This window comes from Rhinolophus hipposideros, assembly GCF_964194185.1.
Source record: "Rhinolophus hipposideros genome assembly, chromosome: 2".
Classification (NCBI taxonomy): Eukaryota; Metazoa; Chordata; class Mammalia; order Chiroptera; family Rhinolophidae; genus Rhinolophus; species Rhinolophus hipposideros.
Genome location: NC_138048.1, coordinates 110,262,126 through 110,279,309, shown reverse-complemented (window position 1 = coordinate 110,279,309; position 17,184 = coordinate 110,262,126). Strand labels below are relative to the sequence as shown.

Sequence of the window (17,184 nt, the reverse complement as noted above, 5' to 3'; positions counted from 1 at the left end):
AAGAACTCCTTATGTATTTCAGTTACATCTGCTGAAAAGATCTGTCCCCCATTCTGCTAATGGCATCTTCAGAGAAACAGAAAATTCTAATGTAGTCAACATTAATTAGTATGTTATTTCTGCCCATGTCCTGTTAAGAAGCCATCCCTGAGCTGTGTACGGAGACATCGTACTGTGACTTCTAAGAGTGCTGAGTGCATCTGTGGTGTTGGAGTACTAGACTCACACGGAGTGGTTTTCTGTTTACGCTGTCAAGATCCATCTCTTCATGTGGATGGCCATCGTCCCGGCGTCTCTCTCGCAAACTAGGCTTCCTCACCCACACGGGTCAGAGCCCGGCCTCTCTGCTCAGACCCACTGGTCCATGGTCTCTCCTTGCAGCCAAACCAGTGTCTTGGCTCACACAGCCTTCCTCTGGCCTCCTCCTCATGAGGACAAACCCCATCACATACCCTCTTCATAAATACACTGATGGTCGTTGGCCATGGCTCTTCCACATAAAAATTAAAACAGCTTGTCAGGATTTTGACTGCGATTGTACGGCATCTGTACTTCAACTTGGGAAGAATTAAGATAATTACGATCCTATCCACACACAAGGTATGTCTCGCCATTTGTTTTGGTGTTTTCATCTCCAACTTCCAATAAAGACATGTTTCTTAAAAGTCATCTTCCAGTTATTCATTTCAGCTTAACTGCTTTGTGGTAAAAGTACAGCCTATACGATTCCAGTTTTCTGAGACAGAGTCTTGTGATCAAGTTGTGTAAATGTCTTCATGAATTCTACAGCTGTGTTGGGTGTAGAGTTCCACATATGTCAATCTCATCAGTCTCACTGATTGTACTGTTAATATCTCCTTCATTCTTGTCTACTTGACTTTTATTGAAAGAGAGGTAGTATGTTAAGGTGCCACTATGATGACTATCAAATTCTCTCTATGGTTTGTCAATGTTTTTCTTATATATGTTTGAAGCTATGTTTTAGGTGCATATAAATTTTTAATTGTTGTATCTTCTAGGGAACTAAACCTTTTATCAGTGTGTAATGATGAAATAAAAAATTTGCCTTACAGTCTTGTTTTTCCCCCCACTGATATTAATATTTGTAAATTGGGTTTCTTTTGGTTAGAATTTTCCTAGAATAGCTTTTTCTATTCTTTCAATTTATTTGGGTGGTTATTCTTTAGGTGTGTCTCTTGAAAACAAAACAAAAAACAAAACATAAAACAAAAATGTTTGTTTTTTTTTAAACTGGAAAAGCTCTTCTACTTTGATCACAATTACCCAAGATGCAGATTAATGTCTGCCGTTTTATTTTTCACTTCAAATTGTCCTGATTTTCTTGTTTTCTTTTCCCTTCCTTTTTTTTGTAATGGTTAATAATTCCCCCCTTCACTCACCTTCCCCTCTGTACCTCTATAGGATTTATACAAGGTGTGATCAAACAATATGGTGAATGTTCAAGTTTTAAAAAAAATTATTACAGTGGAAGATAATTGTCATTAATCCCCCTCAGAATACCTCCCCCCTCGCTTTGAACATACTTATCCCATCGTTCTTGCCGCTTTCTGAAGCAGTTCTGGAAGTCTTCTTTCGTGAGTGTCTTTAGTTGTGCTGCTGTGGCTGCCTCAGTGTCCTGAATCATTTTGACTTCAGGGAAGAGCCAGAAGTCGCATGGTGCCAGATTCGGTGAATAAGGTGGATGAGGACACACCGTAATGTGCTTATTTGACAGAAATTGCTGTACCAGAAGTGAAGTGTGACACGGAGTGTTGTCATTATGGAGGATGATTTATGGCACACTTTACTATACACCTTCTCTCAACGGTAACTCATACCCAACTGACTGCACTGAACAAGTTAAAACTTGTCACACTGTTACTAAGATTCAACCCACCGCTTCCTGTATTGAAGATCCTTGCCTTTCAGTTCAATGACACTTGGCAGCAGCATTCACTGTATTTTGTGATCACAACAGAAAGGCAATGTGTCACACACACATTGCTTCTGGTACGGCTATTTCTGTCAAATAAAAACATTACAATGTGTCCTCATCCACCTTATTCACCAGATCTGACACCATGCAACTTCTGGCTCTTCCCCAAAGTCAAAATGACCATAAAAGGTAAACGTTTTGAATCGATTCAGGACATGGAGGCCGTCACGACAGCGCAACTAAAGATACTCACAAAAGAGGACTTCCAGAACTGCTTCAGAAAGTGGCAAGGACACTGGCAAGAATGTGTGTTTGAAGCGAGGGGGAGTTTTCTGAGGAGCATTAATGGCAATGTGTCTTTTACTCTAATAAATTTTTTTATTTAAACATTCACCATATTTTATGATCATGCCTCGTATAAATGAACTTTTTTCTATTAGTCACTTTGAAATTTTAACATGTACATTTAAAGCCTAAATTCAACATCTTTATCTGTTTTGTGATGATACAATGACCTACAGAATGTTTGAATTCCCCTCAGCCCATCTTAATATTACATAGGCTATTTTTGTCCATTTAGTTCTGGTATGTTAATCCAACAAATTAGACAGCCTTGGCACTGATTTTGTGGACAAAGTTTGTTTTCATTTACCCAAATGCTTGTATTTTAGGGTAGTCGAAATCAATATTTTCTTTACAGTTTGTGCTTGTGTTAATGAAAGAAATGGTAATTGTCTTTGCTCCCATTCCTTCTTGCCTTTCTAGCCTTTCTTCTGGGATCATTTACCTTCTCCAGAAGGGCACCCGTGAGAAGCCTGTTTGTCACAGCTGTTTGTCTGAATATATTTAGGCCTTTGGAGGGTCCCTTTTCAGGTGGAATCTGAGGTTGACAATTACTTACTTTTATTATGCCATCTTCTGGCTCCCACTGCTGCCGGTGACAAGTCAACTCATTCGCTCACTCTTGTTCTTTGTAATATTCTTTTGATCTCTAACTACTTTGAACATTTACTTTTGGTCTTTGGTGTTGTGTGATTTTGCTTTGAATTCTCTAAGGTGGACTTTTTATTTATCTTGTTTGGAATTTTTGGGGATTTCTGAATGTGAGGATCAGTTTCTTTTATTAACTTTGAAAAATTATTGGTAGTTATCTCTTAGAATCTTCCTCATTCCATTCTGTAATCTCTTCCTGGGGCTCCAGCTGGAATGTGTTCTTCCTTCACAGTCCTTGTCATCAGCTTCTCAGACTCCCATGTGCAAACAGGTCACCCACGTCTTGTGAAAATGCCAATTCTGACTGTAAAGGGGTTGGCTGGGAGGAACGGCCTACCCGAAGCCCCACCACTGAACGGCTGGCTCCGCAGGAGGGTGCTGATCTATTTGTCTAATCCCAGGGAAAGGGGACAGAGAAAGGAAGAGTTAACTGAGCCAAGGTGACAACTGACCCGGACCTCATGTTTTAGGGCAATGACTGCAGCAGCCCTGATCTGGCAGCAGATGGGGCCAGGGGCACCTCTCTCACTCAGAGCTACTCAATCTGGAAAGAATGGAGCCAGATGTGTGGCCATCAGTTGGTGGATATGGAGCACAGTGCTGGCTTGTTTTTCCATGCGGTCCCTGTGAAACGTGATGAGCAGCCTCTGCGCCAAGTCCCACAAACATGAAGGAAGAGGCTCCCCTCCTGTTCACAAAGCGCTGCACAGCCCAGCAGCCCCACAAGGATGTCACCGTATGACATTCTCAGACTTCTCCACTTCTGTTGTGACTCACGTTTCTGCAGTTCCCACTGCAGACTCTCCACAGGAGATTCCTGGCAGACACTGGCGCCCATCTGACTGCTAGTTTCTAAACTCCCTCTACCAAATGCAATGGCGTGGGGAGTGAGCCTGCTCCCTTATTCACTGGCTCCTCAGTTCTGGGCAAGGGACCTCTTGACGTTTCTAATGCCTGGCGTGACAAGCAGACGATGGTGCTGGCAGCGACCTCACATGCTAATGTAAGGCACTTCCTGGTGTGACAACTGGACGATGGTGCCGGCAGCGACCTCACACGCTAGTGCAGGGCTCAGGTAGGGAAGCAAGGATGGCCAGTCCTTTGTCACCTCAACAAATCCTGCTGCTGTCACTTCACACATCAGCACCACCTCTATTTCAGGGGGTATTAAGTGGAAGTGACGTGGAAACTGCAAACTGGAAATAAAGATCACACACGAGGGGATGCTTGACGTGGGCTAATTTCTTCCAGAAGAAAACAAGTACTTACTGGTGTAATCACACTACTAGAGTTTCCAGGTGGGAATTCCCGCCCATTCTCAGAATTTTTTTTCGCTTTCCTTTTCCTGAATCCCAAGATATAAACTGTTTTCTGTTCTCCACGATGAATCGTTTCCACAAAGTGACAGCTGACACTGCCACCCACCTAGGTTCAAGGAGCTGATTTTCCTGATTTCCTGACCAACTTTTCTCGGGATTCGGGAATGGAAAAGCGAAAAAAATTCCTGAGAATGGGCACGAATTCCCACCTGGAAACCCTACACACTACCCTAACTAGTGGCAGAAATGTCAGTGAGAGAGAGACTGGGTGGTTCCTGCACTGTGTCCAGGCTTGGCAGCTGTCCGCCTCTGCCCCCACGACCACAGGCCCCCCTTTCTCTTGTCTGAGACTCTGCCTGACCCCTTGGGGAGGACCCATGGAAGCGGACAGACAGCCGCCCCAGCACTCTAGCGGTTAGTAGTCCCCACGCCTCTCTGGAATGGGCAGAGCGGTAAGCTTCCAGAGGAGCCGATAAAACAATGCAGGTGGCATGCTAGAACCTGCAGGGAAACTGGTGGGCCTGGGCAATGATTCTTAAGGACAAACGAAAGCATTCTTTAAAGTTGGGCACAGAAACATATGTGTAATTTAGTTCTAATAAAGAAACACTCAGATCTAAGAAGTGTATTTTCTCATAGTCTGGGTCTGATTCAGGTAAGGTCTGGTTTGCTGAAAGACGAGTGTGGCTGCATACCACGTGTCAGAACTGTGGCTACACTATGTACAGTATAAACTAGTGCTTCCTGTAGTTATTTTATTTGCGTTCCCAGGAATGAAGCTTTAAAACTTACTACTGAATTCGAGGCTCAGATAAAAATTGCCTTCCTGGCCATCATCAGCTCTGTCCCCAAAAGGTCACTTTATTTTTATTTTGAACGGGTTATCTAAGCACCTTCAACTCGTTGTGCCTGCAGGAGCAGCACTTCTGAGAGCTCCCGCTGGCCAGCCAGGTCATGACAGCTGCCCCTCCCCCATGGTGGCCCAGAGAGCAGACCATCCGCATAGAAAGCACTTCACAGTAAACAGCCACGTACTTCAGATCTCTACCAAGCGCAACGAGCGAGGCACTTATGGAAAGTTATGTTAGTTTAAGCTATCTGGAAAAGAGCCTGCTAAAGTACCCACTCTTAAGACAAACTGAGAGAATCACATGGAAAGAGTAAAACAACCGACTGATATTCAAAATCTATCCTCCAAGCCAATCTGAATTCGACATCCTCACACACGTGCACGTGTGTGACAGTGCCAGCTGGGGACAGTGCCAGCTCAGAGGCGCCCGGAGACCTCAACCCTTCCTCACTGGTGGGCCTGTGGGTCTGGCCATGGACCTACAGCTGCTCTGGGGCAACTCACTGATGCTTAAGGGCCAGGCAGCTGCCGAGTTCTCCAGCTTCGAAAAGGTCAAAGAACCAGGCTTGTGAACCCGCTTCTGCATACACGCGTTTCTGAAGGCACAGGCCACCCTGTCCCGGAGAGAGTGAAGGCTGTGTCACCCCAGAAACACGGACTGTTGGCCCCAGGCTGATCTCCCGTCCCCACCACTCTGGACATCCCGTTAGGAGCCATGGAAGCTGCCCAGCGCGGTGCCGCCACCCCAGCCCCACCTGCGTTCACCCTGCCCAGTGTTCCTGCATGTGGGGACGGGCAGCCCTCCCCCAGGTGCTAACATGTGCCTCAGTCCCGTGGGCTATAAGAGGATGTGGTCCAGGCATTACCCGTGTGGGCTCCCAAATGTGCCAGAGCTATGGGGCCACCCCACCCGCTCTTGGGGTCTTAGTCCCACTGCTCTCATTTTCACAGACAACGCCATCAACCTGGGAGTACGAGACACCAGCATTTTCCCAGAGCTGCTGTGGCTCTTTTGAGAAGGCAGAATGGGTTCACCCCCACCTCCCAGAGATATGATTAAAATAAATTCATAGAAGGGTGACGAGCATCCCCAATAACAGAATGGGGTATGGGGGCAATTACCAGCAGGGCCGGTGTCACATTGTCCGCCAGAGGGAGGCCGAAGTGACCGTGGGCAGCTGTAGCAGTGGGCTTGGGTGGGTGGGGGGGACTGCAGTGAGCTGGGGACAGAACTGGGCGCCACCCACCAACTGCCTGGCACAGGCCAGCTGTGCTCCCCCTCCCCCGTCAGCTTCTACTTAACACGTGGAGCCCTAACGACGTGTTCTGGGCAAGAGGACGGCTTCCCAGTGAAGACAGGCAGGTGTGTGCCCAGGGCATGATGGGAGGAGGGGCTCCTCTTCACCACGTCCTCTATCATCCGATTTCCATGTGTGTTGCTTAATGAGGATTTTTTTCAAAAAGAGAAAAACCATCAGTATTTCTGTTCTACAGTGCGAGTGGGCTGACGTCCGCATTTCTGACACACACAGTTTAGCATGAAGTAACCTCGGGGCCTTCTTGTCCTGCCTTTGGATCCTACTCAGACAACCCTCCCTTCAGCGGCCCACTTCAAAGCACACAATCTGCAGAAGATACCCAAGCACCCAGGCCTGGTGGCACCTCCCTGAGGGAATGGTGTCTCGGCTCTCAGCTGGGAGACGCTTTCTCAGCAGAGGAGGCAAAGCTGGGTTAGAGAAGCACGAGGCTTCCTGACATAGTTGCAGGTTCGCCCCAGCTGTGCAAAGCAGCACCACGCCCACTGGCCTCTTCTCTTCCTGCTTCCTCCCCTCCTCTCCTCCTGCCCCCCATTTTCCCATGACCAACCAGCACAGCCTCTGCACTCGTGGCCCTGAGCCCCAAGGAGAGAGCCCTGTGTTCATGTCGCTGCCCTGTATCTACCTCGGCCCCGAGAGTCGCACGTTGTCCCCTGGACCCCAGGCCCCGCAGTGCTCTGGGACATCCCCGTCCACCGAACCGCCGTTCTGTTCTCACGCAGCACAGGAGAGGTCCCAGCAGTCCCCTGGATGCCTCATGGCTGTCACACTAACTCTAGAATGAAAACCAAGGCTTGTCCCCTTGGCTTTCACAGACGTGTGAACCGTGTTTTTACTTGGGCTCTGAAAGAGGAGAGTGAGCCTCACGGTCATGCAAAGGCCCTTTCTGATCCCTTAGACCTGCTTGTCAGCACTCTCCTCACTCAGGTGCATGGAAGGCTCTGTGCGATTCCTGCCCATGAGGTGGGCAGGCGCCGGGGACAGGGCCGTCCCGCGGTCACAGCCCAAGGCCCCGTGTGTGGAGGAAAGCCCCACTGCTGCAACAGTCGGAACAATTTGACATCAGGCCAAGTCCTCCATGTGAGTAGAATTAGTGCTAAGAGATTAAAGGTTATTCAAGGTCATATGGATACGACAGAGGTCAGAAACATTGAGAGGACGGTATTAATATTATTGCATAATATTAATATTTTAGCAGTTCACAGCAGCATGCAGATAGTAAAAGGTGACAAGAGGGAAGGGGACAAAGTGAAAACTCACATCTGGGTGCGGGATGGCGTACTGTCCCTGGATCGTGTAGGCCTAGAGAGAGAGAGACTGTCAGCTCACGAAGGGGGCCCTCCTCTCAGCAAGCCTCCCTCCTGGATGGGGCTCTGATGTGAGCAGGCCCGGGCCCTCTGGTTACAGCTGTCCCCTCCCACAGTGCAGCCCCACTGCCCAGCTGTGCAGGAAAGGAGTCCTCCCAGGACACCAGCCTCGCCAGCACCCCTCACTGGGCTGGCCAGAGCTACCACCAGACTGATGAGCTGGGGAGCTGCACCCCACTTCCTCCCAGGGCTGCAGGAAGCTGGGACTGGCCAAGTCAGCGGGGAGGGAGGGAAATGACTCACCCCCAATGCTTCCGACTCCCACTCCCCTAGTTTCTTAAAAGAAACTACCTATGAATGTTCTGACCCCCGTTACAGAATCACTAAGTATTAACCTTTTGAAAATTTAATCAACCAAGAGAGTAAACACTTTTAGAAAATATTTACTCCAAGAAAACCAAACAAAAGAGAAACCTTTAAAAGGTGACCCCCAAACCAATTTTGCAAAAGACAATTAAATAAGAAATGCACCCAAATCAGTCACAGGATCGACCCGTCCGTCACCCAGCCTGACGCCAGGCTGGCTGTTCTGACTGGGGGCAGCTCACAGCACAGCTCCCAGGGGGGCGAGCTGGGTGCCGAGGCCCCATTGTGGCTTCACAGTTTCACTGGCCTCCGGGACAGTGACCGGGACCAGTCACAGCAAGTGTGGGCCCTGCTGCCTCTCCCACCCACACTATCTAAACCCCACTTGACAGGCAGAGGCCTCGCCCACCCCTACCTGCTTCAACAACCCATCAGCTAAGATGCTTCCAGAAACTTATGGCCAACAAACAAACCACACGGAGTCAAGGAAGAGTCAAGACCAAAGACTTGCCATCAGCCTCGGTGACGTGGTAAGCGCACCCCAGCCCCAGGCCTGCAACGTGTGCAGGGGCATGGCTTCCAGCACCCAGCCGTGTGGGGTACCCCTAAGTCACATCCTAAGTGGACAGCTGACACCCACCCAAGCCCACACACGGGGGGCCCCTGTGCATTGACAGGGAAACTTCAGGCCAGTCCACGAATTACTCCTATGGCCCTCAAACCAAGCATGGTTACCACAGTCCTGCCAACCACAGGGCTTGAGTCTGCTGTTTTCATCCTAAACAACCAGCCACTGGCCAGGGACCACGGGAGGAGGGGTCCCAGTCTGGGTTAAGCCTGCCCACTGGCATCTCACAAGGAAGGAAAGGAAATCTTATCAGATGTGACAGGTGTCCTGGTGACAAGGCACTGTTCCACAGGGCCCACAGAGGCTGCATCCAGACCTCGCCTTCAGATTTGGGGACTTGCCACTGGGCCATGCTCCAATGCGTCATCAAAGGTGATAGGCTCTGGATACATGCTGCCCTCCCCCCACCCCGAGCCAGACAGGTCCGTGATAGGTCGGACGTGCAGCCTGCATTTCTGAGTGGACAGCATGTGCGTCCTGGAGCTCTTGGCCCGACACTTCCGGTTGCTGACTCATCTCTCACTCGCTGGGTGGCTGTGGTCCTCAGCTGCCTGACAGTCCCTCTGGGCAGGCAGGCAGGCTGGCAGGCAGGCAGACGGTGTGTGAGGAGGAAACCTGCACCATCTGAGCCCCCTGAGAAGCAGGCGGCCCGCACCCACGGCTGAGCTGTGCCCGGGGCCCGGACCTCCAGGGGCACGTGCTGCCAGCACAGGCAGACCACCTACAGGGACAGCATCGTCACCGAGGAAAGTCAGGGTGAGCCTCTCCGGCCACATGTCCCTGCAGGGAGGCTTTGAGGCGTGTCATGCGGGCTGCTGGAAGGCTTGCTGCCACGCCAGGTCCCATCCACACCCTCGTCCTGAGTGTGCCCTGTGCCCTCTGCCCGGCTCCCCGCAGGAGCGGTGATTCTCCTGTGACTCACCCCTCTCACAGATGACCGAGACCAGCCATTGGCTGGACCAGACTGTCCCAAGGGCACAGGCACTGGGTGAAGATGCTGACAGCCTGGTGACAGCCTCGGGACAGGTGCCCATGATGATGGTGACTGAGCGGTGGGCCAACTGCCCTGCTTTCCAGGGTAGGAGCTGATGGCGGGCGCTGACCACGCAGCTTCCAGGCCCCCATCTGTGGTAATATTAACGTGCCTCCCTTTGGAACAAAGTCCCACACTTGACTGCACGGTGTCATGGATTTGTCCCCTCTCAGGGTGGAGAGCACACAGGTAAGTGTGCCAGCTAACCACAACTGTGGGAGAGGAAGCGGAGCTCTCAGCAGCGTCGGCTGGGACTCTGACTTGGCCTCCCCACCCCCCAGGTCGGCAGAGTGGGGCATGGCCGCGGGTCCTCTGGTCCCGGCCTCAGCCTTGCTTTCCAACCTGTCACATGGGGACGTGTCCATGTCCTGGGGCTACTGTACGGATGTGAAGACAAAAGTCAGGCTGTCGGGAGACTTTAGCGTGAGTCTGGTGGGAGAGATGCCCCAAGTGTGGAACCCCTGGGGCCGCAGCGTCAGACAGGGAAGCCGGGGGAACATGCAGGCCACACAGAGCCACTGCGTCCCTCAAATGCTACTGAAGACGTGGGACCACAGTGCCCCATCCTTTACCTAACATGTAAGTTAAGGCGAAGATCAGGTAAGATTCCTTTCCATAGTATAGAAAAGCATGGACAAATGTGTTATTTGCCCCTTTTCTTTCTTTTTAGTGATAAAGTGAAACGCCGTGGCCATTCTCCCGACCTGGGTCCCCTGTGGCAAGTCTGTCTTAACTCTCCCTTGAACAAGACACACATCACTGCCGACTGGACGCAGAGCTCCTCCAGGCACCACTGGCTGGGTGCGTGCAGAGTCCATCTGCCCGGCTCCATGACGCTGGGGTGGTGGGGCGGGCCAAGCTCCTGTGGGATGCTCTGGGGCAGGTACCTCATGGCAGGAGGTGGCACTTGTGAGGAAATGGGGCACAGCTTCTCCACTCTGCTCTCTCTAGGCCCTACTAAGTGAACTGCTGGCCTCAGACTAAATTTCTCTGTGGCCGCTGGCCTCTCAGGCCCCTTCCTGGTAGGAGAGAAAGGAGGGTAGCGGCTCCAGCCAAAACGACAGGTGTGGCGAGTGGATGTCCCGGCCTGCCGTGAACAGAAAGGCTGTCTATTGGTTGGGACTCACCCAAGGGACGCTAGGAGCATGTGCTTCTGGAAAATGGGACCCTAGCTCTTCCAGTCCTGGTTGCTTCCATCAGGAGCCCGAACAGGCACCTGGGATACTCCGGGCCCTGCTACCTAAATGGGAATTAAAAACCCTGGAGAACTAGATTTGGGCAGGCGTGGCCCAGGCAGCCCTGGGTGAGCAGGGAACGAGGTCCTCCCATGCCAGGTCAAGGGGAACACTTGCTGGGACCCAGGGCATCCACCTGGGCCCTGTCTGACACCACCCAGCCCGGCCTCTCTCACGAGCAGCCCATGCTCCCCTCCTCCCCCCGGCAGTGGGCGGAGAGAGCTCTGCATCCAGTGTGCAAGGGGCGGGAGACGTGCACGTGAGAAGGGAGAAAACCTGAGTGCACTAACGGGCAGCGGCGGGGGCTGCAGTAAAAGGCTGAGGTTGGCAGTGGAGGCCGCGAGCGGGTCTGCTCTTACCTGACCACCTGCAAAAATGACAGGGGTGGAGGCGGGCTTTGGGCGGTAGGGAATGGTGGCACCTTTCGGTGGGGACTAGGAAAAGGGACAGGAGAGGGAGAGAGAAGGTTAGACAGCCTCACAGCGCGACAGTAGTGAGGGGTGGGCAGCCTCTTCCTGAGCCCGCCCCCTACTGCACCCCCGCCCACCCCAGTCCCCCAGGCCAGCAGTGCTGGGGGGACACCCCAGGGCGGAGGACCACCTGCTGAGAACCACGCCTCAGCACCCCCGCCCCCCGTTCCCTCTGGGGGCCACCTCTCTCCTCCTTGTAACCACTGCCTCAGATCGCCCCGCATGGGCGTCGGTCACACAGCAGGATGGTGCCCAGGACGGGTGAGAGGGGAGCACATGACCCCACACGCTGCACAGACGGACAGACTGTGGCACTGTCACTATACACACGTCAGCCCGAGGTGGCTTCGAGTCCAAATGAGATATTCCAGTCACAGTGAGGTTTACTATAATTTCCTTTCAATATTCTGTGTCCAGAAGTGTGAATTCTTATCTTTTGGTGAATGATACTGTCCCATTCCAGGTTCTGATAAAGTCAGCCTGACCCCTTGGTCAGAGTCAGGCTCTCCTTGTCCTCTGGGGGGTGGGATGCTGGGTGGTTTTCCCTGGTTGCAGAGGCCACAGGCCAGGCCCAACGACTGAGTTGGGAGTCCCCGAGTCAGTGGGTTGGGGCCAGGGCAGCCGTCCCTGCTGGGTTTTATGGAGGCCACGGCCCATTCAAGCCCAGCCCCCGCCCCAGCCAGTCGGGCGGGACTTCAGACACACAGAGCCAGATGGGGACAGCAGTGGGCAGCAGCTTCAACTCTGCAGCCCAGGTCACACTGTGAGACCTTGAGCAGACTACGCAACCTTGGCCGTGCTATCTGACCTTGGTCTCTGTGACCCTGGCTGTGCTGTGTGACCCTGGCCGGGCTGTGTGACCTTGCTGTAAAGCAGAAAGGCTGCTGAGAAGGCCTATGATCTGATCCTGGCTGACGTCTGGGGTTATGTTTGAGCGCCTCTAGAAACGTCTCTGTGCAAACCAGGGTTCACTATGATCTCAGACCCGACTCAGGGCTCACCGAGTAAAACTTGTGACCAATCTGAGAGCGAACGAGTGACCACTTGCACTGTGTCATGCCGAGAACTCAGTCTGGCTGCCGCCCTGTCCCTGAGCCGGGCAGCATGCTCCTCAGCCTGTCACCTCACTCCATGGTGCCCTCAGACCCCACTGATGGCAGCATCTGCCATCCCGGCACCGCGAGCGCTGCCGGCCTGTCCTGCCGCCTCTGGCTTGTGACTCCCGGCTTCCCGACAGAGGCCAGGATGCCTAAGCACAGGCACCATCCGCGCTCCTCCCGGGCAGGCCGTGGCCAGGCCTGGCTCTCCACAGGGCCGCCCGGCTCGCCGACACCGAGGTTCAGCCCTCCTGGCCGTGACTTCAAGGGTGTGAGGCCTATCCCACGGCCACCCCTGAAAGTCCCCAGGGCCTCTGCTCTATTTGCCCAGTCACTCTCCACTTCGACGTGGACCAGACTGTTCCCAGCTGCGCTGAATCCTTGTTCTCACGTAGGAAAGCTGCTCCTGACCACGAGATCTTCGTGACAGCAATGAACATGGCGTCACCTCAGCCCAACGCTTATTCATATATGCCTCGTGTACTTCCACATTCATCATCCACATGAGCCTGCGGCCGTCAGGAAGGAGACTGTCCCAGTCATGGCCCCGGGGGCGCCAGCCCCTGAAAGCCCACGATGGTCAGACCTGCTTCTGGGGGCCGTCTGGCCACCAACGTGGTGCAGACAACGCCCCGTGGGAAGAGTTCTGAGGACATCACGGGAGGGCGTGGGAGGATGTGGGTGGGGGCTGCGTCGCCTGCCACGGGAACCGTTCAGATCTCTCGGCCACCCTGAGGTGCCCACTGCTGCCACGCATCCAGGAGCACTCAAGAGTCCCAGGCCCATCACCATCTGCCATGCAGCCCTTTGGGGTCCCAGCAGATGGGGGCGGAGGGGAACGTGGGCCAGTGCCGACTGGCACCATGACCAGTGGTTGGGGCAACTTCAGAATAACATCTAAGAAACTACTTTTGACTTCACAAAATATCGTACTTCAGGAAAATAAGACGACATAAATTTCTTTAAAGAGAAGGACATGGGTTTTAACACCAAGTCAAGTGAAAAAGAAGGGTAAAGCCACAGCTGCCCAGCGAGGCTTCCATTCGCACTGCGTGGAGGTCACTCGCGCAGAGCCGTGGGCTCAGGGGCCAGGCGGCCGGGCCCCCAGCACAGCTGTTGGAACCTTTCATTTGAGGCAGCAGCACTTCATCTGAGCTAAAGAGACCAGTAACTACTGACCAGTAACTAGCTTCAACGCGTCTGGCTGTACTTGGGGCACTGGTTGAAATTTAAATCTCGGGCCTTTCATCCCCAAAAATTTCAAAGGAGGCTTCTTCGCCTTGCTTAGCTGTACCATCTCTGCTTCTCTGTCGGTTTTTAATCCATTTGTTTCCTTCTGTCTTTACAATTTGGCCATTTCCGAGTGGTCTTCCTAAGTCTTGCCCTTTGTTCCTGGAGGGGGGGCTCTGATGCCTTCGACCGCCCAGCACTGTCGCCTACCACCTCCCTTCCCCATCTCCACGCAGACCCCTCTCCACGCAGGCTCGTCTCCTGGGCAGACCTATCTTCAGCACAGACTTGCACTGTTTTTAAGGCCCAACCATTTACTAAAGGCCCCTCACCACATCCAGTTCCAGAAATGAAGGCAGGGACGCGTGTCTCCCCATACATTCTCTCTCCTGGCTCCCCAGTGACGACGACAGACCCGCAGGTGGCAGGCAGCAGCCCTTTCCCTCCCACGGAACCCAGACACCCAGCATGGCTCCCAGTCAGGTGGCCTTGGGCCACGCTCCCGATGCCTGGCCCCCACACGGCCCTGACCTCGCTGAGGCACCCAAGCCTTCACCGCCACCAACACTGAGAAGCCACCGTCAGTGTGGAGGGAGGGCAGGCCGGCCACGAGCACGGATGCAGAGACCATACCTCCAGCATGACCACACAGATCTGCTTGACACACTGGATGATGGCATCGGGGGTCCCAGAGATGGTCACCGCCCGCTCCGTGGAATTGGGCAGCATGTCCCCGGCCACCTGGACCTGGGCACCTGTGGACTGGAGAAAGCAGAAGTTGGGAGGGGCATAGGAGAGGGACCAGGAGGCCGCAAGGCTGGAGCTGCGCTTCCGGATTCGCTTGCAGGCGTGCTGGAAGGCAGTGTGCTGGGGAAAGCCCACCCGGACGTCACCCCATGGCACCCCCTCCACCTGTTCCTTGGGGAGGCCCTGTGGGCGGGTCTGCCCAGCACAGAGCTGGCACAGGACAAACAGGGCTGCCCAGGGAGCGTTTTAACCGGCAATCGGCATTTGCAGGAGAGAAGACAGAAAGGGAGTCACTTCTTTCTGACACGTGAAACTCTATGCGCTCTGTGGAGGTTAGGTCATAAAGAAAGATGGATTCTCGATGGGCCTAAACGAGAAGGAATCACCCTCCTGGGCTGGAAGGGCTCAGGTTTTCCTTGAAATGAGTGCACCTGTGGCTGTCGAGGGTGCACCTCATGCCAGCCCCATCCCAGCTGGGATGGCTCGTGTTCTCCCAGGAAACGGGGGGCAGGGACCCAACCCCCTGTGCACAGGGCCCCCTCACCCTCGAGCCACATGACCTCCGCGTGCACCTCCTTTCCCCCCAATGGGCGGGGGGTCCTGTTACCTCCCTGATCTCCTTGATCTTGGAGCCGCCTTTGCCGATCAGGGACCCACACTGGCTGGCAGGGACCACCAGCCTCAGTGTCACGGGGGGCTTGCTGGTGGCGGGGCTGTTGCTCATGGAGTTGATGATGTCCTGGGGGAGGAGGGGGCACGTGTTGGCCGACAACGCCCGTCTGGACACCAAGAGAGCGAGCGAGGGGCTCCGGGAGAAAGTCGTGTGATGAGCTCCGAGAGGCCTCGGGGATTGTGGGGGGCAGGGGCCACGCCCACGGGAGGAGGACAAGCGTAGAAACGCACGTGGCCTGGAGCGAGGTACACGCACCCCGGCAGACGGCCGAGCGTGCAGAGAAGGGACACAGTGGCCAGGTGGGGTCATAGAGGCTGGAAGACCAGGTCAGGTTCAGGACAAGGAAGGGACGGCTGGACGGACAGCAGTGACTGACACACGTGTCACAGCGGCCATGGCACTGCCATGCACGGGGCAGGGCACCAGTCAGAGGGCGCCCACACACAGGGCCTCACCTTTGTCCACAGGCGTGGCAGGGCACGGGGGGTTTGGACAGACAGGGGGACTCTTGACAGAAAAAATAATTCCCTAGCTTGATCACCCTCTGAATAAAAATTCTAAATGCATCTCTAAATCATTTCTGGCAATTTCAAAAAAATTAAAAACACATAAAAACACAGATGTGATTCTGAAAATTGCAGCAGACACACAAACGCATACGCATGCATGTGTGCCAGCGGAGGGGACCTGGTCATGTGTCTGTGCTCTATCTGTTCACTCCTAAGCCAAGCTGGTCCACCCGGGGTCAAGCCAGCTGCTGGGGGGGTGGGCAGCGAGGTGGGCGGGCCCAACGCTGGCCTGAGGGGTGTGGAGAGTCCTGGGAAACAGGAGCTGACAGGAATTGAGGCATTCCTGGTGGAATGGGCTGTGACCTGGCCCCCCACCCATCTCTGGTGGTGATCTCACCTCCTCAAACTTGTAGGCGATCATGGCGAAGGCCTTGAAGATGGCGTCGGTTGGGCCTGTGATGGTCACGATTCTCTCTGGACAGTTTCCCTCTGAGATGTTGATCCTGGCACCACTCTACATGGGAGTTGAGCACAGCCCAGACACTGGATTAGAGCCGCGGGGCAGTGACAGGCTGGCTCTCCTCCCGACACAACCAATGCAGATGTGTCCCGGGGCACGTGATGTGCAGACCTCGGCACTCAACAGGAAACCCTCTCCTAGACTGCCCTCTACGGGGAAATTTTAACGAGAGGACCCAGCGGGTCCAGGGCAGCTGGCCCGGGGAGAAGCCTCTGTGCCACTGTGTGCCCCGCGCCCACTGAGGGGACCGCATGGGGGTGCCCTGACTCCCTGTGCAGGACTCCCAGCTGGTCCGAGCGCAGAGCCGCTGGAGGCCCTTCCACCCGCAGGACACAGGACGCTGCTGAGGACACCCCAACTCACCTCTTCACGCATCTTTTTCACAGTCTCTCCTTTCTGGAATAAAGATTTAGACAACAGGGAGACAGGTCAGGCACACAGAGGGCTCGGAGTGGCACTGTGCAGTGTGAGGAGCCACCTCCCCCCAGCGCCCTAGGCTGTCGGGAGCCTGACACACGCTGTGCCTCCAATGAGCCCTCAGCACACCTGGCATGTGAGCCCAGGGGCCCACGGCACTGAGGGTGGGAGGGCTGGGACCCAGGCACTTGCCTGGGCAGCACACTTGGCCAGGGCACCTATTCTACGGTGTGGAGACGGGAATGAACCAGCTCTCCCCATGGCCATCACGGGCAGGACCATGGCGGCCCCCAGAGGCACTTATGCAAAGAGCTGGGCTTGAGCACAGGAGAGGCCCCCATTGGACAGGAACCACTTGGAACCCCGAAGGTAGTCACAAAGCAACCAACGGGAGGGTGATGCCTCATCCCTGCCTCTCCCACAGTCACGGGCTCCCAAATTGGCTGTGACTTCCCTGCGGGAACGGTCCTTCTATTTCTGAAAGGAAATACAAGGAGACCAAAAGTCCTCACTGGCCAGAGGGGACGACTGCTCAGAG

General features: G+C 54.1%; 1 protein-coding gene across 27 annotated transcripts in view; it reads right to left on the bottom strand.

Moving 5' to 3' along the window:
* Positions 1–17,184, bottom strand: part of PCBP3 (poly(rC) binding protein 3) — a 182,174-nt gene that overhangs the window by 11,774 nt on the left and 153,216 nt on the right. For 11 of the 27 annotated variants that reach the window (XM_081066096.1, XM_081066102.1, XM_081066099.1 and 8 more), the window contains exons 5-10: positions 16,593–16,625; positions 16,107–16,223; positions 15,135–15,266; positions 14,414–14,542; positions 11,343–11,417; positions 7,675–7,716 (exon numbers count right to left, since the gene is read on the bottom strand). In XM_081066096.1, the coding sequence (XP_080922222.1) occupies positions 7,675–7,716; positions 11,343–11,417; positions 14,414–14,542; positions 15,135–15,266; positions 16,107–16,223; positions 16,593–16,625 (528 nt within the window). Of the gene's footprint in view, positions 1–7,674; positions 7,717–11,273; positions 11,418–14,413; positions 14,543–15,134; positions 15,267–16,106; positions 16,224–16,592; positions 16,626–17,184 lie in introns of all 27 variants that reach the window. The other 16 variants (XM_081066091.1, XM_081066094.1, XM_081066092.1 and 13 more) reach the window with 2 other exon arrangements.